This window comes from Dromiciops gliroides, chromosome 5 (genome assembly GCF_019393635.1).
Source record: "Dromiciops gliroides isolate mDroGli1 chromosome 5, mDroGli1.pri, whole genome shotgun sequence".
In the NCBI taxonomy this organism is placed as follows: Eukaryota; Metazoa; Chordata; class Mammalia; order Microbiotheria; family Microbiotheriidae; genus Dromiciops; species Dromiciops gliroides.
Window position 1 is genome coordinate 20041971 of NC_057865.1, and position 24521 is coordinate 20066491.

At 44.8% G+C, this 24521-nt stretch overlaps 1 protein-coding gene across 1 annotated transcript in view; it reads left to right on the top strand.

The window, feature by feature from the left end:
- The first annotated feature begins 23000 nt into the window (after nucleotides 1-23000).
- MTURN (maturin, neural progenitor differentiation regulator homolog) overlaps nucleotides 23001-24521 on the top strand; it is a 29747-nt gene continuing 28226 nt past the window's right edge. Inside the window, exon 1 of the mRNA XM_043968607.1 lies at nucleotides 23001-23724. Within this exon, the coding sequence (XP_043824542.1) occupies nucleotides 23563-23724 (162 nt within the window). The 5' untranslated portion in view covers nucleotides 23001-23562. The remainder of the gene's footprint in view (nucleotides 23725-24521) is intronic.

Sequence of the window (24521 nt, forward strand, 5' to 3'; positions counted from 1 at the left end):
CTGAGTTATCTAACTGATAAAGGGAGATAGTTCTCTGACTTTGAATCAGCCCCAGACACGGACAAATAACTCACTGAAAATGGACAATTTTAATCTGGGACATTCTGCTAACTTGTTAGTTGCTGCCTGACTGGATATGGTGGCTTAGAGCCCTACATCACCACCACCACCACCACAATTTATATAGTGCTTTAAGATTTGCAAAGTGCTTCACAATTATCAACTCATTTTACCCTCACAACAATCCCTGGATGCAGGTGCTGTTAGCCCCAATTTGCAGATGGGGAAACAGGCAAACAGGTTCAGTGATGTGCCTCAGGTCAGTGTCTGAAGCAGGATTTGAAGAGCTGGCTACCCCTCATTAAGAGAACTATAGCTTTCCCTTTCTAGTCACCGTAACCCCAGCAGATGACAGTAGAGAGCAGTAGCTGACCCTGGACAGGCTAGACAGCTGAAGCCCAGAGTGCTATCAGAGAGCTGCTTGACAGCAATAAACCAGCAGAGACCTTTTGAGAGAAAGCAATCTGATGATGTTGCCAGAAGGCATCCCAGGCTATGCAGCACTGGCGAAGGTTCCTTTTGTGTACCCAACACACATACACCCAGACCAAATGGATGCCCATCCTCACCTCCCTCTAAAATAGAAAACTCCAAAACATTTTTTAAATGTTGAATTCCAGAAAATTAGAAAAAGTCACTCACCAAAGAAATGAGTTCTCCCTCTTGAATAACCCTACCTTCTTGGGAAATAAATTCAAGACTAGTTAGTAGATGTGCAGATTGGTTGCTTATTAAGGACTCTCAGGATTCAGAGCAAGAATAACTCAGCATTCAACTTCTTTTTCTGGTAAAATTCTAGAATCTATTTTTAAAAAATCTAGAACCTAAAGGGATGGTTGGTGAGCATCTAGAAAAGGAAGCCATAGTATTCTTGTGGACAAGATGGAGAGAACCTAGATGATATTTTAGGTACAGAAGTGGTTGATTTCTGGACCCAAAGTCATTATCAATAGGTTGTTGACAACTTGGAAGTTTTGTTCCTGAGCCTCCTGGAAAAGGAGATTTCAGAAGAGACATTTCCTCTATCTTCCAAGGATCTTATTGAGTCTGTTGCTCCCTATATCTGTTGGGCAGTGGTACTTTGAGGATGTTTCAAGCATTTGGATGTGAGAGCATCCAGCAGCTACACCACAAAAACAAAGTCATGATTTCACTCAAGGGAGAAGAATATTTAATGGGAACTATAACGTGCCTATATCACCAAGGGAAATAATTAGCTCAATAAAGAACAGACAAATCTAATTTAAGGTTAGAGTTCAGGACATGGACCACCCAGGGAGATTCCTAGTTCAGTACAAACATGCTCATCTGTCCTAGATAATGTTTTTGGATTTTGTGAAGCAAGTAGGGTTAAGTGACTTGCCTAGGGTCACACAGCTAGTAAGTGTCAAGTGTCCGAAGCCACATTTGAACTCAGATCCTCCTGAATCCAGGGCCGGTGCTTTATCCACTGTGCCACCTAGCTGCCTGTCCTACATAATGAAAATAGGTTCCTTAATAATTCCAAAAATGTAAGGCTTGTAATTATTGAAAAAAGGATGGCAATGGAGTGCCTCTCCTACAGGAGAAGGGTCTGACTTCACAAAAGATCATGTGAACTGCCCAACTACTAAGAGAAAGAAATAGAGGGGCAAAGAAAAAGGAGGAAATTAGACTTTGGTAAGCCCCCTTCTGCCCCCCAAAAAGGTGAGTTCTATCCACCTCTGCCCAGTGATGCTGAGTAGCTCCAATGGGCCCCAGCACTCCACCCTTCAGTAGAGGAGAGAATAAGAACCAACTTCTCCCTTAGAGAATCTATGGTATATGGTTTATGGAGAGATGGGTCCAGGACAAAATAGAAGAGATAAACAATCAAGATGGATTCGCTGAATGTCAGAGGCCAAGACCAGAAAAAGAGATAGGAAGCCTGTAGCCTGGAGGTAAGAAAGAAAATGGGGGGGGGATGAGAAATGGACAGATAGGCTAGTTGAAGAGCAATTGGCGGTGACTTTGACCTGGAGGTGGGTAGGGATGACTTGGTCATGCTTAGCTCAAAGAATGTGATGGCCATCACCACTCTCTGCTGAGTCATGGAGTGTCTGTCATTTCCATCCAAGCCAGTGAAATGATGGGTCATTGTACTGAGCCCCAGGACCTGGGGAATATGAACACAAAAGACTTGTCTGCTTTCAAAGCTCCATGCACCCAATTCACCTTCTCTCCTCTGACAGAGGCATTAAGTGATCAGCGGAACACAACAGTATCCATGCCAGGAAGCTGACATCCATCGACTCTGCTGAATAAATGGATTTTATTGCCATGATGCCGCCGCCTCCTCCTAGCAAGTCCACATTCTAGAAATCTTGCTGGAAATTGGCCTCTCCGCCTAGTCAGACATGTCAAAGGCAGCACAGCAGCAGAGCTACTATAGAAGGGCCATGAAGAGAAGAGCAGAATTTCATTACAGCCTTTCCCGGAGGACAGAGTTCTGTGATGATCTGAAACAGCTTGGGGAATGACAAGCTTGATCATCATAGTCACGTCGTCCTTTCTCTTCTCTAGAGGCACTGGCTGGGCCATCAGAATGAGAAGCTGCCCTTCATTGGATCTCGTTTTGTTGTTGTTGTTGTTGTTTTTGCTGGGCAATGAGGGTTAAGTGACTTGCCCAGGGTCACACAGCTAGTAAATGTCAAGTGTCTGAGGTCAGATTTGAACTCAGGTCCTCCTGAATCCAGGGCTGGTGCTCCACTGTGCCACCTAGCTGCCCCCTTTCATTTGATCTTGTAAGGGAAAGATTAAATTTGGGACAGGCTGTCCACCTGCCCTCCGGCATCCATGCCCTAGTTGGCATAAGATACTGGAATGGCAAATTGAGAACTGGGCAAAAAGAAAGTAACCTGGAAGTAGACAGAGAAAGGCAATGTTGATGAATGTATATATCATGTTTCTGAGTCCATAGATGTGGTTTCTTGATTCATTGTGTGACTTTTATTCCAGTTTGTCCAACTACTAAATGGGGAAAATAATACTTGTCATCTACCCCCCTCAAAGGATGTTATAGAGTCCATGTCTGTAAGCTGTGGGTCATATACTTGACTATTAGGGAAGTATTTTGATAGAATAAATAGTGCCACTCTGCCTTACAATGATGTCCAGTGTCTTATCATTCCAGAATACTTTCTTCACATGAATCAATCACCCAGAGCAATAGAGAGACATGTAGTTAGCATGGGTTGGCAACATGCTACCAAGGAGGAAAGTGATGGTATAATGGATTCCATAGAAGATGTGTAGGGCAGGTATTAAGAGCGAAGAGCTGACAGGCAGGTGGCCCACATATTCAATTGCCATCCACACATAAGGAAAGCCCCGAGCAAAGTAGGTGGGCCCCACCAAGGATTTATGGGAGGGCATGGAAGAGAGTCACACAGAATCCATTTCTTCCATTATGATGAAGCTTAAGCATGATCTTCTACAGGAAGCCTTTTCTGATTCCGCCCCCTACTACTAGTGCCCTCTTTCCCTTGCAGTTATTTTCTATTTATTCAGTGTGTATTTATAAGGGGTACATTGACTTCCCCAATAGAAGGCAAGCTCCCTGAGAGCAAGGACTGATCCATTCTCTGTCTTTGAATCCTCAGTGCCCAGATCAGAACAGACACTTAATAAATGTTTGTCAATTGACTGACTGATATGCAAATATATAAGAATTGCAATCTCCACTGTTGGGGGGGAGTCGCCATATCAATAAGGCTATACATCTATTGAAATATTAAACGTTAATCCCCAGAACTCCCTTAATAACAGTAACTGGAGGCAGCTAGGTGGTGCAGTGGATAAAGCACCAGCTCTGGATTCAGGAGGACCTGAGTTCAAATATGGCCTCAGACACTTGACACTAGCTGTGTGACCCTGGGCAAGTCACTTAACCCCAATTGCCTCACCAAAAAAGAAAGAAAGAAAGAAAGAAAGAAAGAAAGAAAGAAAGAAAGAAAGAAAGAAAGAAAGAAAGAAAGAAAGAAAGAAAGAAAGAAAGAAAGAGAAAGAAAAAAAGAAAAGAAAGAGTGGTGGATCAATGGAATAGGTTAGGCACAGGAGACACAGCAGTAAATTACTATAGTAATCTACTATTTGATAAACCCAAAGATCCCAGCTTCTGGGATAGGAACTCAGTATTTGGCAAAAACTACTGGGAAAACTGGAAGATAGTATGGCAGAAACTAGACATAGACCAACATCTTACACTGTATACCAAAATAAAGTCAAAATGGTACAAGATTTAGAAATAAAGGGTGATACCATAGATAAATTAGGAGAGGAAGGAGTAGTTTACCTCTAAAATCTATGGAGAGGAAAACAATTTATGTCCAAACTAGAGATAGAGAATATTATGGAATGCAAGATGGATGATTTTGATTACATTAAATTAAAAGGGGGTTGTACAAACAGAAGCAATGCAGCCAAAATTAGAAGGGAGTCAGAAAGCTGGGAAACAATTTTTACAGCCAGTATATCTGACAAAGCCCTCATTTCTAAAATATATAGGGAACTAAATCAAATTTATAAGAATGTAAGTCATTCCCCAATTGAGAAATGGTCAAAGGATATGATCAGGCAGTTTTCTGATGAAGAAATCAAAGCTATCTATTGCCACATGAAAAAATGCTCTAAATCACTATTAGAGAAATGCACATTAAAACAACTCTGAAGTACCACTTCACACCTATCAGATTGGCTAATATCACAAAAAAAGGAAAATAATAAATGTCGGGGAAGCTGTGGAAAAATTGGAACACTAATGCATTGTTGGTGGAGCTGTGAACTGATCCAACCATTCTGGAGAGCAATTTGGAACTATGCCCAAAGGGCTATGGGACTGTTCATACCCTTTGACCCAGTGGTACCACTGCTAGGTCTGTATCCCAAAGAGATCATAGAGAAGGGAAAAGGACCCTCATGCACAAAAATATTTATAGCAGCTCTCTTTGTGGTGGCAAAGAATTGGAAATCAAGGAAACGTCCATCAACTGGTGAATGGCTAAACAAGTTGTGGTATATGAATGCAATGGAATACTATTGTGCTGTAAGAAATGAAGAGCAGGAGTAGTTCAGATAAACCTGGAAGGACTTACATGAACTGATGCTGACTGAGAGGAGCAGAACCAGGAGAACATTGTACACAGTGATAGCAACACTATGTGATGAACAATGGGGATAGACTTGGCTCTTCTCAGCAGTGCAATGATCCAAAATGATTTCAAAGAACTCATGATAGAAAGTGTTCTCAACATCCAGAAAAAAAGAACTGTGGATTATGAATGCAGATTGAACCATACTGTTTCTACTTTTGGACAGATTTTTTTTCATTCTTTTGTGAGGTTTTTCCCTTGTGCTCTGATTCTTCTTTCACAATATGACTAATACAGAAATATGTTTAATGTGATTGTACATATACAAACTATATCAGATTGCTTTCTGTCTTGGGGAGAAGGGAGGGAATGGAGGGTGGGAGAAAAAATTTGGAACTAAAAATCCTGTGAAAACAAATGTTGAAAACTATCCTTACATGTAACTGGAAAATAATAAAATGCTTTTATTTACAGTAAAAAACAAACAAGCAAACAAACAAACAAGCCCAGCTGAATTGCCCATCCAGGGGAGACCACCATACTTTGTGAGGAGCCAGCTAAGCAGTGGAGTAAGCCAAGATCACCATCCATAGCTAATTGGATGAGGATTCCCCAAAGGGAGAAAAGCACTTCCAGGGCCAGGAGTAAGTGAATGCTCACTCTCCCCAAGGACTCTATGTGTATTTGGAAGGAATGCTTTGTGTCAATTGTTCTTAGTAAATACCTTTTCTTTTTTGTGGGGCAATTAGGGTTAATTGACTTGCCCAGGGTCACACAACTAGTAAGTATTTAAGTGTCTGAGGTTGGATTTGAACTCAGGTCCTCCTGAATCCCGGGTCAGTACTCTATCCACTGCACCACCTAGCTTCCCCTAGTAAATACCTTTTCTAAAAGCTAAAAGAGTCAGCTAGTTGATTGTTGATGGGGAGAATACCAGTAGGGGCTCATGAGTGATGGTATTAAAACCCCTCAGGATTACCCCTGGGACCACGAGAATTAGCATCTCTCCTCTGTCTGACCCTACAGATGACACTACAATTTTCAAAAACTTTCCTCACAACAACCTCATGAAGTAAGTGCTGCAATTATTATGCCCATTTTTTCAGATGAAGAAACTGAGGCTCAGAGAGTTTAAGCGACTCCCTATACATCTAGATGTGTCTGAAGCAAGATCTCTGGACTCTAAGATTCATGTTCATTCTGTTGTCCCTCATTGACTCTCTTGGCTCTTGGAAAATTTTCATTTGTGTAGAGTGATCCAAACTGGTTTAACTAATGAAAGGCTCAGTTTGGATAAATAGATAATAGGACCAGACAAGTGATTTCTGATGGCCTGGATGAGTGCTTCTGGTCTACCTCAGATACAGACACAGCTGCCATAGACAGTCTGAGGAATTAGAAGAAACTCCCTGGAGGGCTTGCTGACTCGGCAACAAGACACCCCGACCGAATGAGGCACAGATTCTGTGTTGCTAAGAGAATATGGGCTGAATTGAAGTCTCACTCTCTTTATAGCATACTTTGGGGCTGGACCTGCCTCTAGGAGACTCTCAGTGGAAAGACTTCTCACAAGAAATTGTTCTTCTCTCTAGCACTTCTTGCCTGTTCCGAAGATGGTTTAGTTTGTTGGGCTTTAGACTCGTCAGTAGAACGTCTACACTCTGGCTTCCTGGGAAGTGGGATGTTTGACTTTCTGTCTTGATCTTGCCCCAAAGCCCACCTGCTTTTCAATCACCATGGACACGATTTGCATATCATCAGGGGCAGTTGGTAGACAACAAAACAGAGAGACTAAGACAGAGGGAAAGGGGGAGAAGGGAACAAATATTTATGAAGCATCTACCATGTGCCAAACACTTTACAAATATCTCATTTCATCCTCACAAGCACCCTGGGAAGTAGGTGCTATTATTACCCTCCTGGTGCAGTTGAGGAAACTAAAGGGAGCGGAGGTTAACAGTCTCACAAGCTCACACAGATTTGAACTCAGGTCACTCCAACTCTAGGGCCAGCATTCTAGCCACTCTGCCAACTAGCTGAGGAAGGGATATGGCCACACTGGGAGCATCTCCTTTTCTTCTTCCACCCACCCAAGTTTTTTACCTGGTTAATGACTTACTTATGCCACGTTCTACTAGAGTTGGTGAGAAGGAATGAAGGAAATGAAAAGGACAGGGTGTCAGGAGCTATAGTGGATAGGAGTGGGGGAGGCATTTTCCAGGCCACTGAGGGACAGAGAGAGAGAGAGAACCTCCCATGGATCAGAATTGACTGCCCCTTCCATGGCATTTAAAAGAAAATAACAATAAAAATGAGTGGGATGCATTAGCGTGCAGCTTTTTAGGTGCTGTGCCTTTGCCCAGAGACACATTTCGAAGTGGGCACTGTTAAAAACCCCAATCGATAAAAAGGCAAGCTCAGTTTTGCAAACAGGCCAGTTTCCAATTCCAGGAAAAGGTGTTGGCCCTTGCCAAGTCCCAGAGTCCCTGACTCCAATGGCTGCAGTGAATCTGGCTTCCACTTATTTCACCAGAGACCCTTTATAGAAGAAGCATTTAGCACAGGGTCTGGCACACAGTAGGCATTTAATAAATGTTTATCGATGAACTAAAACTGTTGGGACACCTTGTACACTACCTTTTATTATTAGTTATTTAGTTTTCTAGAATAATAGAATGTCAGAGCTGGAAGAAACCTTAGCAATCCAGGTATTTTACTATGTAAATGAGAAAACTGGTCTTTGAATAGCTTTGTGATATAGCCAGATCCATATCATCGTAAATATCTGTATCATCTATGTCTACATGTATAGATATATAGACTTTACCTATATCGATCTCTCTTTATCAACTATATCTATAGGTGCATGTGCCCATATCTGTACATTCTTGTATAAGAAATAGTAACACAGAGATATACATTTATATGTGTACACATCCATGTATATACACACATGTGCATATATTGCATGTATACTAATATAAGCAAACATACATGCATTAAAGGGAAACTAGAGAAGGGTTTCGGAAACCTTAAAGGAAAGTTCTGGACCAAGTGATGTTTTCATACTCACAACCTCAAGATGGAGGTGAATAAAGGTATCTAGAGATGCAAAGGAGAACTCTGAAGCCTACTAGCTCTGCTAGAGAAGTCCTCCTTTGAACAGATGTGAAATTCCATGGTAAGAGCCCAGAAATGTCAAAGAGACTGTTGTGTGAGAGAAGTCCATCTGGCTCTCCTTGAATCAGGTTCAGAAAAGGAGAACGGGTTGATTTGCCCAGGCACCTCAGGCCCCCAAGTGTTTTGGGGCCCCACAATGAGACGAAAATGGTTTTGTGTCTATGATAATCCTCTTAAGCCCCTTCATACAAACACACATTACTTTAAAAGAAAAAGCAAATAACCAACATTATAATAATTTGTGGGACACACTAGAAATCTCTTTGCTATATTTGCCGAGTCTACTGCCTTCCTAGGCCTATACCCTAAAAAGATCAAAGAAAGAGGAAAAAGTCCTAGATGTATAAAATCTTTACAGTAGCTTTTTTCTGTGTTGGCAAAGAAGTGAAAACAAAAGGGATGTCCATCAGTTGGGGAATAGCTGAATAAATAATGTTATATAAATGTAATGGGGGGCAGCTAGGTGGTACAGTGGAGAAAGCACCGACCCTGGATTCAGGAGGACCTGAGTTCAAATCCAGCTTCAGATACCTGACACTCGCTGTGTGATCCTGGGCAAGTCACTTAACCCTCATTGCCCCGCCCCCCCCCAAAAAAAACCAATAAAAAAATAAAGGTAATGGAATGCTATCATGTTGTAGGAAAGGACAAAAGGAGTGCCTTCAGAGAAAACTGAGAAGACTTGAATGAACTGATACATAGTGAAGTGAGCAGAATCAGGGTAACTATTTGTACTAGAAAATCAATATTATAAAAATGAAGAATTTTGAAGATGTGTGTAAACTGATGAAGAATGGAATAAACAGAACCAGAACAATTGATCATTTAACAACATTGTAACACTGAACAACTTTGAAAGACATTAAAAACATTGGATCAACTATGATTCCAGAGAACCAATAATGAAGGAGGCTGCCCAGCCCCTGCCAGAGAGATTAGACAGGCTAATATGCAGAATGAGGCACATTTCTGAACACGGCCAAGATGCTAATTTGTTTAGTTTGACTCTGCTTTTTTGTTATTAGGCCTTCCTTCCTTCCTTCCTTCCTTCCTTCCTTCCTTCCTTCCTTCCTTCCTTCCTTCCTTCTTCTCTCTCCCCCTTTCTCCCTCTCTCCTTCTTCTTTTTCTTCCTCTTTGTCCTTCTCCCCCCCCTTTTCTTTTAAGTGCCTTAATGCTTTGTTCTGTTGTCCTTTTCTCAAGGTACTGACCTGCACTCCTCAGGCTACAGAACTACTTACCCAGTGATTACTTCTTTGAGTTCTGGCTGCCTGCCCTTGGTTCTAAATTAATGGTATCTATTTATGGATTTTAAAAGTGAGGAAGTGTTAGAGATCATCTAACTCCATTCATTTGATACATGAGAAAGCCAAGGCCCAGAAAAGTTAAGAAATGACCAACCCAAGATCATATAGTTATTTTAATCATAAAGCCATGACTGGAATTCCTATCTCCTGACTCTCTGTACAATGAGAAAAGGAGGGAGTGTTGCTAAGCAGGGCAGACCTGCAGGGATCCACAGTGGGGGACCTTGGGCACCTGGAATACTCATGGAAACAAGGTTGACCAACTTGAGAGGACAAGTTAAAAACGCTTAATTCCATTAATGACAGGGAAAATTCTGGAAGGCAGAAGTTAACCACCAATGTTTTCCTGCTGATAATTATAGCAGAGGTTGAAGGAAAATCAATTAGGGAAAAACAGTAATGAAATTGGAGGCATAAGACTAGAATTTGAATATTGGCCTTGCCTATAATGTTCACCACTGAAAGTCTCTTGGCTGCCCTCAGTTCCCTCATCTATAAAATGGGGGGATTAAAATAGCTTCCGAGGTCCCTTCTAGGATCCTGTGAGGTAGGGTGGGCTCACAAAATCATAGGTGTTAAAGTTGGAGGTGTCTCTAGAGTTTATCTATTCCAGGGAAGATTAATAATAATAATAATAATAATAATAATAATAATAATAGATCATATTTGTATAGTGCTTACTATGTGCCCAGCACTGTGGTAAGTGCTTTACAAATATTATCTCATTTGATCCTCACAACTACCCAGAAAGGTAGATACTATTATAATCTCCATTTTAGAGATGAGGAAAATGAGGCAGAGGTTAAGGGTCACACAGCTAAGAAGTGTCTGAGGTCCTATTTGAACCCATGTTTTCGTGATTCCAAGCCCAGTCTTCCAGGCACTATAGTGTCCCCAAGGTGCCAGTGATGATGGGATGATGAAGAAGGATGTATAAGAGAATGTTCAAGGAGAAAAAAGAGAAGAAGGAAACCAGAAAGATAAAACAAAGGAAAATACATGGATCAGGGAGAAAAGGAGTTAAAAGACTGAAAGGGGAAAAAATGTATTTCAATTCCAGCAACCTTCCCACTCCGAATGGTAGCCAGTCTTAGCTGGAGGAGGGTTCAGGCCCCAGGACCCGAGCCAAGTTTCCGGTTCCACCCAGCACCCCGGCCCTGTCCAACAAAACCTTCCAGAGAGGTTGACACCCAAAGCCACACAGACAGCCCCTCTGGAATCCAGAATTTAAAGAAGGGCCTCATTCTCTTGTTTTAGTAACAACGCCTTCATCCATGAAGTGCATTTCTTCTGATTCGGCTTTGCAGCAGAGAACTCAGACTGTAAAGCAAGAGAAGGTTAAGTATATGATGCACATTTTGACATTCACCATAATATTAAAGTAACTACAGGTCAACATTTTAAAAATGAAATGAAATGAAGAATGTAGTTGTCAAGTGCCTCCTCCTTCCACAGAAAGCCTCTCCTGATTCTCAGGCAGTTAAGTGCCACATTGCCTACAGCCCTGGACCTGGAGTCAGGAAGACCTGGTTCAAATCCTGCCTTAGATATTTACTAGCTGGTTATTCAATCTGTTTGCCTCAATTTCCTCAACTGTAAAATTAGGATAATAAAGTTTACCTCCCAGGATTGTTGCAAAGATCACACAAGATACCTTAGAATGAATACTTTGGAAGTGTTATCTGTATAAGAAATGACAAAGTGGATGGTTTCAGGAAAACCTAGAAAGACTTATATGAACTAATGTAAAGTGAAGTGAGCAGAACCGGGGGAACATTGTACACAGAAACAGCAACATTGTATGATGATCAACTGTGAATGACTTGGCTACTCTTATCAACACAATGTTCCACAGCAATTCCGAAGGGCCCATGATTAAAAATGCATCCACTTCCAGAGAGAGAACTGATGAACTCTAAGTGCAGAATGAAGCATATTTTTTCACTTTATTTTTCTTGCTTTTTTCTGGAACATGGCTAATATAGAAACATGTTTTGCATGTTTTTACGTGTACAAGGAGTGTCATAATGTTTGCCTTCTCAGTGGGTGGGCATGCAGAAACTGAAGCACATCACCGGTGAAGGACTGCGTAAAGGAAGTAAAAATTAGCATTTATTTAGTGTTTTAATGTTTTCAAAGCATGTTACCTATATTACCTCATTTGATTCTTATGACAGGGCAGCTAGGTGGCACCCTGGATTCAGAAGGACTTGAATTCAAATTTGGCCTCAAACACTTGACACTTACTAGCTGTGTGACCCTGGTCAAGTCACTTAATCCTCATTGCCCCCCAAAAGAAAGAGCGAGATTCTGATGACAGCCCTAGCAAGGGGGGTGGGGAGGGTTTCAGTTATTTTCTCTATTTTACACATGAAGAAAGTGAAGCTGAGAGAGATTTGCCAAGCTTATACAAGCTTATCTAAAACAGGATTCAAACTCAAGAGTTCCTGACTCTAACTCCTGTAGTCTATTCACTACCATATTTCAATGCCTCTAAGTATCTCAAGGGTAGGTGGTGCAGCGGATAGAGCACTAGGCTTGGAGTCAAGAAGACTCATCCTCCTGAGTTTAAATCTGGCCTCAGACACTTCCTTGCTGTGTGACCCTGGGCAAATCACTTAACCCCAATTGCCTAAAAAAACATTGAGGCCATCTCCAGTCGTCTCGTTATCTATCTTGCCACTGGACCCAGAAGGCTCTGGAGGAGAGAGTGAGGCTGGTGACCTTGCACAGGTCTCCCTCACTTAAATCCAAGTCATAACATCACCCCCATGTCAGGGTCCTCTAATAAAAGGAAGAACAAACAACAACAATTGTATGCAGACCACTGGCCTAGGCCCTGAGGATGACACAAAGGTTAGATAAGACTAGGCTCCAATAGGAATAGCTATAATACCCATAGGGGAGGTTTAGCCTCGTGGAGAGAAGAATTACCTATGATGAAGCTTCTTCAGGGCAGGTGTTGATTCATTTTTGTCTTGGCATCCACAGGGCTCAATATAGTGCTTTACATATAGTAGTGCTTCATCACAATAGTATTCTTTGGAGTGTGTCATAAATATTTACTGAATGTTGAATCAATGGAGAAATAAATAGGCTGTATCCCTCCATATACAGAATTTAAGAGAAGAAACTCCTTTAAAAAAAAAATCTTTGAATCTTCAGCACCTGGGATAGTTCCTGGTACACAGCAGGCACTTAAATTCATGTTAATGTATTGACTGTATTTATCTTGTATTTATTATATATCCACATAATCCCCTTCCTTTCAAATATAAGATGTTTGAAAGCAGAAATTGCTCCATTCTCTTTCTTCATAAACCCTGGTCTGGCCTGGTGCCTGCCACATCATGGCCACTTAATTAATTCACTGGGAATTAATTGACTGAGGATCTTGGTGCATGACAAGTACACCAGAAGGGACAGACCAAGGATTGAGGTGGGGAAGGTCATTCCCAATGGCAGGGATGAGGTGAGGATGACTTGATGGTGACTCAACATTTCCTACAATATTTCTTTGATAACTGACGGCAACACATGAGGGATCACTTTACATGGGAGTCCTGGGGGCCTGAGTCAGAGGGCTGATGTCTAAGGACCCGAGCTTCTCTTTGAGATTCCCCTGGGAGCCAACCAGATTCACTCACAGAATCTGTCCACTCAGACGAGAAGAGGAGGAAAGAATTTGAATTCTTCAGGTTAAGAAAACAAAACTCAACTGCAAAAGGAGAGCTCGCTCTCAGGGAGGGGCGGGTTTGAGAAGAGGCTGATGTAGGTTTCACACTGTGTCCTAGGTTTAAGACTGCAAGGGACCAAGAGGTCATCTAGTCCAACTCCCCCCACCCACATGTTTTACAGATGAGGAAACTGGGGCCAACCCAAATCCCAGCCAATGAGTTATAGAGCTGGGATGCATCGAGCTGGCCCTCCCACCTTGGTTTATGGAGAGAGGCAGAGAAGTCTTCTGAGCCCCCTCCTCCCCATCGGGGCTGGAGAGTTCAGTTCTACCTTCTCAGGCTCATCTCTCTGGGGTCAGTGGCTGTTACCGTCCAAACTTCCTGGAAGGAATTGAGGAAATGAATATGAAATAGGTGAGTCAGCTGACCTCTCTGGGCCTCAGTTTTCCTCATCTGTAAAATGGGGGGGGTCAGAATAGATGGCCTAGAAGTTTATTCTAGCTCTAAATCAGTGACCTTAAGGGAGGTTTTTAATATTATTTCTCTTTCTAAGTGGACGTTTTCCCCAGAGGAAACCCCATCTCCCCCAGAGAGAAGGGACCATTATGTCTTGGGAGATCTCTCTAGAGAAGGGCCTAATAATCACTGGTTCCTGCAGCAACTTCCCCTGCATCCCCCCCCACCCCCACAAAGAAACAAAATAGGAGCTAATTTTTAATTTAAGCCAATTCACTGTAGATTTTGTGTGGCGTGCTCCCCCTCACCACTGCCTGGTGTTCTCTATACACTTGGATACAGGTGATGCAGACAGTGTTCCTGATTAAAAGGTTTAAATGGAAACAGCAGCAACCTCCCCTCCCCAACTCGAAGGCGACATTCCTTCTTATTTCTCTTTTGGCCCACCACCACCACGCCAGTCCGTCTACCACATCTCGGCCAAAGTCGTTTTCCTGTGAGCCTGGGTCTGCTCCGCAAGCTCCAGTGGCTCCCTATGGGAGCCGACTGGGATTTCTCCGTTGGATATTTAGGACCCTTTACAGCCAAATTTCTAGTCCTTTTGTACCTGATTCCCCTCCATATACATGGTGGTTCAGCCAAACTGCTCCCTATTTCACGGGACATTCTCTCTGCTGTCTCTGGCTCTTTGCACAGGTGCCTGGAAGGCTCTCTCTCTCCCATCCCCTGCCTCTTAGAAGCCTGATTCCTTCCACTCAAGTGCCCCCCAAGCTGCTAATGATTCCCTCTTCCTCTCTCAATGACCTTGTCTCTAATCTGTGGGGCAGCTAGGTGGTGCAGTGGATCAAGCATGGACCTGAGTTTAAATATCACCTCAGACACTAAATGGGTGACCCTGGACAAGTCACTTAACCCCAATTGCCTTAAACATCTGGGGCCATCTCCAGTCATCCTGACCCATACCTGGCCACTGGACCCAGAAGGCTCTGGAGGAGAGAGTAAGGTTGGTGACCTTGCACAGCCCTCCCTCACTTCAATCCAATTCACTGCAAGTCATGATATCACCCTGATGTCATGGTCCTCTTCTAGAATTAAGGACGGGGATAGCTAGATGGCACAGTGGATAGAGCACTGGCCCTGGATTTGGGAGGACCTCAGTTCAAATCTGGTCTCAGACACTTAACACACTAGCTGTGTGACCCTGGGCAAGTCACTTAACCCCAATTGCCTCACAAAAAGAAGGAGGAGGAAGAGGAGGAGAAGAAGAAGACCTGAGTAGAATGAAGGACAAACAACAACTCCTCTATTTTGTAGAGTGGGAGTGTGGGGTAGTAGGTGGAAATCTGGGCTTAGGGCCAGAAGGACCTGGGTTCGAGCTCTGCCTCAGGCTCCTGCTGGCTGTAAGACCAGGTGATTGATTGTCCAAGACTAAGTTACAGAGAAGGTGCCAGCCTGTGTTGGTGGAGGGAGTTGCCTCACCCAAAAGTTCCTCACCCAGGACCAGTCCTCGTCTGTATCCTTGTTTATTTCCCTGTAGTCTGCTTCTTGTAGAAGGCAAGGTCCTTGAAGGCAGGAACTGGTTCATTTTCATCTGTATATACCCAGAGCCCATTGCAGGTTCAGGCTCTCTGAGGAGAGTCTGATGCAAACGCCAGGCTTGATCAATGATGGTTCATTGATTAATTTCTTGTAATCATAAAATGAAAAAAGCCCAAAGGAAAATCTTCGTTGAGGAAAGAGGCAGAACTGTTTTAAACTGACTGGGGAGGAGTGGAGGGAGCATCAGTCTAGGAGCAGTCATCAGAGGGGTAGGGAAAGGATAAAGAACTTTCCAAGGATGGAGATTCACAGCCCCAGCGGCTTCAGGAAAACCAGCCCACTGCAGGCTTTCCTGAGGGAAGCAGCCTATGGGACAGTGGCTACCAGGCTCCTTCCTAGGATCAGAGAATCCGAGTCAGCCCCCAATTTTTTTCTTCTTCTTCCTCGATTCTTGATGAAGTCCCCACTTCATTTCCCCATTCAAAATGACACTGTGATGAAATGAACACTTTCCCATTAAGGAAACTGGGCTCCCAACATGCAAGCTTTCAAAGTATTTCTGTTAGAGGCTGGTGAAGCCAATTCCAAGGTCGTTTACATGCATGCCATTCCTATTAGTCAACAGAGGGACTGAAACAGAGCTGGGGGAAAAGTTTTCCTGGATCCTAGGCTTTTACAGGAACACAGACTTGGCGGAACCTTGGCAACCAGCTAAGGTAGCTTGTACCTGACAAAGAGCCTCCTCTATGATGCCCCCCAAACTGGGCATCCAGCCCCTGCCTGAGGTCTGCTGGTGTTGGGGAACCTGCCTCCTCTTGAGGCATACTGTTTTATTTGGGGAAAGTTCTCACTACTAAGAATTTTCCCCTTAGACTCCATGGGCTGTGTTCTCATCAATTCTGGAGTTCCCCAGGAATCAGACTGCAGCCTGTCAGATTCTTATCCGTGTCCTCTAGGAGGCCCATAGCGGGCAAGCTCCTTTCCCCCTCCCCCCCCACCCCCATCAACATCCTGTGATGCCCAGAATAGAGCTCTGAGTGTTACCTGCCCAGAAGAGAGGACCTCATTCTCTTCTCTCATTCTGGATACTATGATTCTCTAAATCTAGACATGTTGTCACTGTCCGGCTTCCTCTCTCCACCACCCCAATCAAATGTAAGTTCTTTGAGAGGAGGAACTATTTTATTTTGATCTTTGATCCCCCAGCCTCTGGTACATAGTTCAGGGTGGGCCAAAAGTCATGAAGGGGTTTCAATATTTAATAATTTTTTTATTTTAAATTTACAATATGATAGCATCATATACAGTATATATTGAAAATGAATTTTTATTATGTGTGAAAAATCAAATCTCATAAATGGTAAAAAAAATAAAGAAAAAATAATTTTCAAAACATTGCCACCCTGTAGTGGGTTTAAGGAATTCTTGTTGATTGATTAATTAAACCAATTAGGGCCTAAGCTGTGCCAGGAACTGAGGAAAAGGTACAAAGAATAAAACAGTCCTTACTCAGAGTGAGCTTATAGTCTAATGAAGAAACAAATTCTTACTATGTGTATATATATATGTATGTGTATATATAATATGTACATATATAAATATTAAGTTAATAGAAAAGAGAAGAAAGGAAAAATGAAGGAAGGAATGAGGGAAGGAAGAAATGAAGGAAGGAAAGAGGGAAGGGATGGGAGGAAATTAAGGAAGAAAGAGAAAGAAAGGAAAGAAAAGGAAGGAGAGAAGGAAGAAGGGAAGGGATGGAGGAAAAAATAAATGAAGGAAGGATGGAAGGGAGGGGTGAGGGAAGGAAAAGGGGTGGAAAAGGGAAGAAAGCAAGCAAGAAAAAGAATGAAAGGTGAAAGGAAGAAAGAAAAAAGAAAGTAGGGAAGGAAGGAGAGAAAGAAATGTGTGTGTGTATGTGTGTGTGTGTGAGAGAGAAAGAGAGAGGGAGGGAGGGAGAGAGAGAGAGAGAGAGAGAGAGAGAGAGAGAGAGAGAGAGAGAGAGAGAGAGAGAGAGAGAGAGAGAGAATGAATGGTTCTGTGGGGACTAGCAAGTAAGAAAAAAAGTTCCCCAATAGAAGATGGTGTTCCAGTGGCTTTTTAAAGGAAGAGAGGATAAGAGATCAAGGTAAGGAGGGAGTGAATTCTAAGAATGGGAGATGACCAGTACAAAGGTGTAGAGGTGGAAGATGGAATGTTATCAGTGAGGAACAGAGAACAGGCCAAGTTGTCTACACTGCTGAGTGCAGAAAGGAATGCCCAGTGAGTTTGGAAAGACAAGCAGGGTGGGGGCAGCTAGGTGGCGCAGTGGATAGAGCACCGGCCCTGGAGTCAGGAGTGCTTGAGTTCAAATCCGGCCTCAGACACTTAACACTTACTAGCTGTGTGACCTTGGGCAAGTCACTTAACCCCAACTGCCTCACTAAAAAAAGAAAAAAAAAAAAAGGAAAGACAAGCAGGGTTCAGGACATAGCAGGCTTTAAAAGTGAGGCTGAGGAGCTTGTATTTTATTCTAAAGGAAATAAGAAGTCACCAGAGTTGGCTGAGTAGGGGAACCATGTGGTCAAATCTATGGTTAAGGAAAATTACTTTGGCAGCAATCTGTAAAATGGATTGGAATGAGGAGAGACTTGAGGCAAGAGACAAACGGGGAGGTGTTTGCAATAACCTAGGCAAGAGGTGATGAGAGCCTGTCCTCAGCTGATAGCTGAATGAGTAGAGAGGAGGGCTTAGACGCTAGAGATGTTGGGAAAGTAGGAATGTCCAGATGTGGCCACTGGATGGCCATGTGGACGTGTTGGAGAATGAGGAGTCAAGGATAATGCTGAAGAGTATCAACCTGAGACATTGAAAAGATGAGAGGTGAGACAGCCTAAATAGCTTTGGGGGCGTGGCGGGGAGCGGGGGTCACCACCATGGAATGTGATTATACCAGTCCTCTAAAATTACACTGGCTCACTGGGCAGACTGGTTCTCTAAAAATCCCAGACCTTTTCTAACTAGAAGAAATCGCAGAAATCATCCAATCCACTGCATTTTACAGATGAAGAAACTGAGGCTCATTGTTTGTTGAAAGTCCCAGAGCTCCCTCCCTTCCCTCCTCCCTTCCCTCCCTCTCTCCTTCCTTCCTTTCTCTTCCTTTCTTCTTCCTTCCTTCCTCTTTCTCCTTTTTCTTTCTTCCTTTCCCTTCCTCCTTTCTTTCTCCCTTCCTTCCTTCCCTCCCTCCCTCCCATTTCTCCCCTCTTTCCCTTCCTCCCTTTCCTCTTTTCTCCTTTCTATTAAATACACACACACATACACACTTACCAGAACTTGTCATCAGTAGCAAAGATGGTATTCAAACTCAGGATTTCTGATTCCAAAATCCCTTGCTCTTTTCAGGATACCATGCTATGACTAGGGAACAATGGTTGACCATCAACTGAAATCAGTACCCAGTGAGGCATCCATCGCCCTCATGTCACAAGTGCATCTGACTCTCTTGTCCCCTGGTCTGTATCTGCTGTCTCCTTGTCCTGGAAATCAGAGCAAAATCTGGGCAGCCCAAAGAGCAATTCTTCCAGCACAGGGAGCGATGTTTCTGTAACCAGAGTCCTATGCTCTGGATTGTGTTTCGTTAGAGACCACTCTCTTACAACAAACACTTACATCCATACCTTAATATACCTAGGATGGGTGATTTCCTCAGAGGGGGTACTTCCTCTGTGAACACAGATTGTTAACCCCCTAGGACTTTAGTGGCCAGTCTTCATGAATTGCCATGCCTAAAAAATGTCCTCACCTGGTGGCTAAGCCTCTGAGGATGAGTCTGGTGAAAGGCATATAGCTAGGCTGGCTCCCCAAACAGACATAGGCAGTACAAGGGGCTCAAGGCCCTTCCAAGATGACAGGATTTCCCCAGGCATAGGCATAGTGGGTTGAATGCTGGAGTCCACCGGATTTGGATCCCACCTCTGACACTTAATATCTGTGTGACCCTGGATATATCCTCCCTAAACTTCATTTTTCTCCTCTGTAAAATGGGGACAATGATGTTATCATTCTTCCTTTTCAAAGAGGACCGATGATGTCACCGACTTGTGCATGAATCAGATTTAAGTGAGGCAGTATTTCAAGAAGTCATTGTCAGCGTCACGCTCTCTTCTGAGTGACTGAAGTGCAGTTTGGCAGGACAAAAGTCAGGATGATTGCTGATGCCCGGGATGCAGTGAATGACCTGAGCACCTTCTACATCTGAACACCTGCCCCAGCAGCCTTCATGGCCATTGGAACACATTGTTTTCATCTGCCCACTCTTTGAGAGGAAGTCTTCACATGCTTGAGATAGACACCCCCCAACTCACAAAGTCTGTCGCTTATCTTGAGATTGGTCTCACGACCCTGTCCCTGTCCCTATAATGTACTTTTCTCCTCATCTGCCTCTGGGAATCTCTGGTTTTCTTAAGTTCCATCTTCTTCATGGAGGTTTTCCTGACGCCTGCCTGCTAGTATCCTATAGCCCCTATTGCCTATGTACCTGCACGCCTGTATTACCCTCAATAGAATGTAAGCACCTTGAAGGCAGGGATTGTTTCACTTTTGTCTTTAAATCTCCAATACCTAGTCTAGTGTCTGGCACACAGAAGGTATTTCATAAAGGCTTGCTGATCAATCGAAATGAGATAATGTATTAAAGAGCTTTGTAGACTTTAAAATACGATTTAAATGTCAGTTCTTGCTGATGATCCCAGCGTCCCCTCCACATCTCTAGAGGCACCAGAATAGGACCTTAGCACACAATCTGTGTTTATGAAAATTTTTTTGTCCAGACCTATGATTGCATTAGTGTAGGGAAACTCCCTTCTACCAAACGTGAACCCACATCCTGCAATTGCTCTGCAAAAGGGCTGCCTGGGGCACTGAAGAGTCACATGTCCAGAGCCATATGACCAGTATGTATGGCAGAGGTAAAACCTGAACCCAGGTGGAGGCAGGGAGTGGAGGAGCCTTGACCAGAGGGGAGACCAGGGGTTAATGGGAAAGAAGTCTTGGAAGCAGGAGCGTGTGGTAGAGAAAGAGGTGAAATGTGCTCTAATGTATGTCAGCAGGTGCCAGGACTGGCCACAAACCCAGCCCCTTTCTCACCCAAAACTCTCAACCCCAGATTTTCCCCATTTGGAATTCAGCTCCAAAGTCAACAGAAAATGTTAATTTACTTTACTAGAGTGTGCATAGCCAAGTTTGCTGAACCCCATCTATTTTATAAAGCAAGGGATATTTAAGAGGTTTCCATCTATGAAAATTACTGATCAGTTTAATTCAAGAAGCATTTATTAGACACCAACTATGTGCAAGGCATTTTCCTAAGCGTTTGGGGAGGGAAAAGAAAAAACTGTGGTCTCTCTCCTCAGGGAGTTTACCATGCAATTAAGCAGCTGTGACAGGTTCTCAGATGGTTATAAAATAGACTTCTGGAGGCAGCAGGTGTGATGGAGAGCAATGGAGTTGTGGTGGGGGATGTGGAAAGAAGAGGGGGTTGGGGATTCCAGGAGGTGGAAATCATAAGATCATAGATTTAGAGCTGAAAAGGAACTTAGGAGCCATGGAGTGCAACCCCATGTTACAGGTAAAGAAACTGAGGCTGTGTGACTAGTACAGAGTGACCCAGGCAGTGAGGTAGCATTTGAACTTGGATCTTTCTAATCCCAAGCTCACTGAACCACTGTATCCACTGTACCACCTAGGAAGGGGAAGCTTCCCAAGTACAGGAAGTAGCCTGTGCAGGCTCAGAGATAGAAACTTTCACTGAAGCCTCAACAAAGTGGGCCAATTTGGCTGGGATACCGGCGGCTACAATGGGAAGGTGTAATGTGCAATAAATGAAGAAAGATGGGCTGGAGTCAAGTTGTGAAGGCTTGTCTAATGCCAAACCAAGGAGTTTAGCTTTTATCCTGGAGGGGAGAGGGCCCCGGAAGCTTTCTGAACAGAGAAGTAACATGGTCAAAACCATGTGTTAGGAAAATCACTTTGGTGGCTCAATGAAGAAGAGATGGGTGGGGAGAGAGACTTGAAGCAGAGACATCAGTGAGGAAGCTGTTGAAATAGTCCAGGGGGCAGTGATGAGAGCTAGAGGCTGTGTAGGTGGAGAGTGGTTGATGGATGGGAGATTTGGTGAAGATCTAATTGACCCGACTTGACAACTGATTCAATGAGTAAGGGAAAATGTGTGTGAGTGGGGGGGGGGGCTTCAAGAAGAATGCCAAGGTTATAACCCTGGTTGCCCAGAAGGACAGCGATCCATCCCCTCCACAGAAGTAGGAGAAGTCGGAAGGGCTGGAGAAAAAGATCCATTGTTTGAGATCTTTAGAGAATATTCTGGTAGAGTTGTCAAGCACTGTGGCCAGATTTCTTGAAGGCAAGAACTTTCATTCATTCTCCCCAAGGTAACAGTATGTGGGACAATGCATGTTCTGAATGGGCTTTCAACAAATAAACCCCTTGGAACGTCATTGTCCTTTTAAATTGTATTCAATGGTTTACAATACCATAAGGTAATCATTTCAGGCTAACAATTGCTAAGTTGTACCTGGGCGGTGGGAAACATCTGCTGTTTCAATGCTCTTAGAAGGAAGGGTTCACTTTTATTTTCTCAAAGTGCAATATTTATTCTATAGCACTTCCATCTCCTTAAAGGATCCTGGAACTTTAGAGCTGAAAGGGACTTTAGTAACTGTCCAACCCATTGTGCTGATGAGGAACTGAAACCTAAAGAGAAGAGCTTTGTTCAATTTTACAACAGAGACAAAGCTAAGACTATATGTGACCCGGGTATAAAGAGTCCTCAATCAGTGTTTTTTCCACTATACCACAGTGCTGGGATGTGGAGAGGGAACTGGTATATGAAAAATTGTTTTAAATGAAACTGATATTCACTTTCTCACAGACGGAGTTTTATTATAGAGAAAGAAAATGGAAGAAAGGCAGGAAGGAAGGGAGGGAGGGAGGGAGTAAAGAGGTAATGTAGTACAGTGGGAAAACATTGAATTTGAAATCAGAGGACCTGGCTTCCAATCTTGGCTCTGCTACTTACTACCTGTAGGGCCTTGGGTAAGTCAACTTCTCTGAACCTCAGTTTCTTCATCTGTAAAATGAGGGAATTGGACTCTGGCTTCTAATAGGATTCCTTCCAGATCTGATCCTAAGAAGAAAAGCAGCACATAGTGAGTTTGCTGAATTGTTTAAGTGAATTCGAGGAGAGACAGAGACAGAGACAGAGATTGAGAGAGATTATCTGCCTTGATTCTATTTCCTGCCCAGTACCTTTGCCAAGAAAACCACAAAAGGGGTCACGAAGAGTCAGACACGACTGCAAAACGACTAGCCAACAATAAAAATTACCTGCCAAGGTGCATTTCCCAGTACTTTTCTCTAAGGTTTTAAGAAAAAGTGCTCGTATCTGAAATCCTGTGATCTCTCTGCTAGGTCCATGGAAACATTACCCCTGCAGACAAACCCAAGGCAGTCGGGCAGGTTCACTTTGCACAGGCGAGAGTAGTGAAGCTCTCTTCAAAAGGGCTCCCATTGTGACATCACTGGGTTCGAGTCTTCGGACCCAAGTAGCCTTTTCCGAACGTTCCAAGCCTCGCCGATTGGCTCTCCAGCATTATGACGTCACGGGCCGAGCAGGCTCTGCTCTCCGGAGGCGCGGCAGGAAGGTTTTGTTCGGTGACTAGGAGGAGCCGAGGGAGGCTATTGCGTCCGGTCCTCTCCGTGGAACTAGTGCAGTGTCCGCCCCCGCCTCCCTCCCCTCTAGCCAGCCGCTGGCCACGCTGCCCGCCGAGCCCAACTGTCCGTGGAGCGGGAGGGAGAAGGAGGAGGAGGAGGAGGAGGGGCAGAGCCAGTCCCCGCAGCCCGCCCCCAGCCCGCCCGCCGCCTGCTTTTTTACCCACAACATGTAAACAGTCCCCGCTAAGAGTTCTCCAGGGAGCAGGAACGGGAGAGCTGGGCATTAAAGCAGGTCCGCGAGGAGCCCCCTGTCCCGTGGATCCCCCGGGCGGGATCACCGACGTATTGGGAGGCAGGAGAGCAGAGGAAGCCCGAGTTGAGCCGAGCAGAGCAGAGCCGAGCGCAGCGCTCGGGGGAGGAGAGAGGCCGAGAGCCGGGCCGTGAGGGCCGGAGAGCTAGAGTTAGGGAGCCCCAGAGAGAGGAGGAGCGAGCTAGGAGAGCAGTGGAGAGGGGAGCGAGGCAGGGGCGACCGACGGGATGGATTTCCAGCAGCTGGCGGACGTTGCGGACAAATGGTGCTCCAACACTCCCTTCGACCTCATCGCCACGGAGGAGACGGAGAGGAGGATGGATTTCTACGCCGACCCGGGGGTCTCTTTTTATGTGCTGTGTCCGGACAACGGCTGCGGGGACAATTTTGTAAGTGCCTGGGGAGGGTGGTGCCTCTGGCCCGGACGGTTGGCTGGGAGGGGTCGGATGGAAGGGCAGAGGTGTGTGTGTGTGTGTGGGGGGGAATGGGTGTGTGTGTGAAGGTGGACTTCCCCTTTCCCTAGCGCCTCAGCCCTCTTGGAGAGGCTTGGTGGAGAGGGCTCAGGGCTGGACTGGCCTTTTCGGGCTGGCGGCTAGGGGATGCCACCCGCGGGGTGGGCTGCGGACTTCCAGGGGGCGGACCCAGCGGCCTGAGCGCACTTGGGGAGGTTCCAGGGTGGCGCGCGCTTCGGTTCAGACCCTACGGGCTGGCCCAGCCCCGATCTGGGAGAGTTGCGCAGGAGCCCGGGAGAGCCAGCCTGGGGACTGGGATGAGAGCATCCGTGGGGACATCTCTGCCCCGAGGCCCCGCCCAAGCGGGTGCCTGGTCCTGGGCTGGTAGCCCTCTGTCAGTCCCCGCCTCCTACAGCCCGCTGCTCCGGCTGGCAGCAGGTTCCCCCTCCGAACCCGCTCTCGCACACAGCACAACTCCTTGGCTTTCCCAAACCCGGGTAAAACATACAGCCACCCATCCCCAAACCCCCCAGGGCGATTCCCTGATCCTGGAATTGGGCACAAAGCCGCGGTTGCTAGGGCCGTGCCTGAGCTCCTGGACCCTCTGCGGAATCTCCGCCCTGGTCCTAAAACCGCGCTCACACAAACCCACGCCATACACACGGACACATCCAGACACACGTCCATCCACACCAGCTCGCTGAAGAGCTTGGGCGCGCCTATCCTAAGGCACC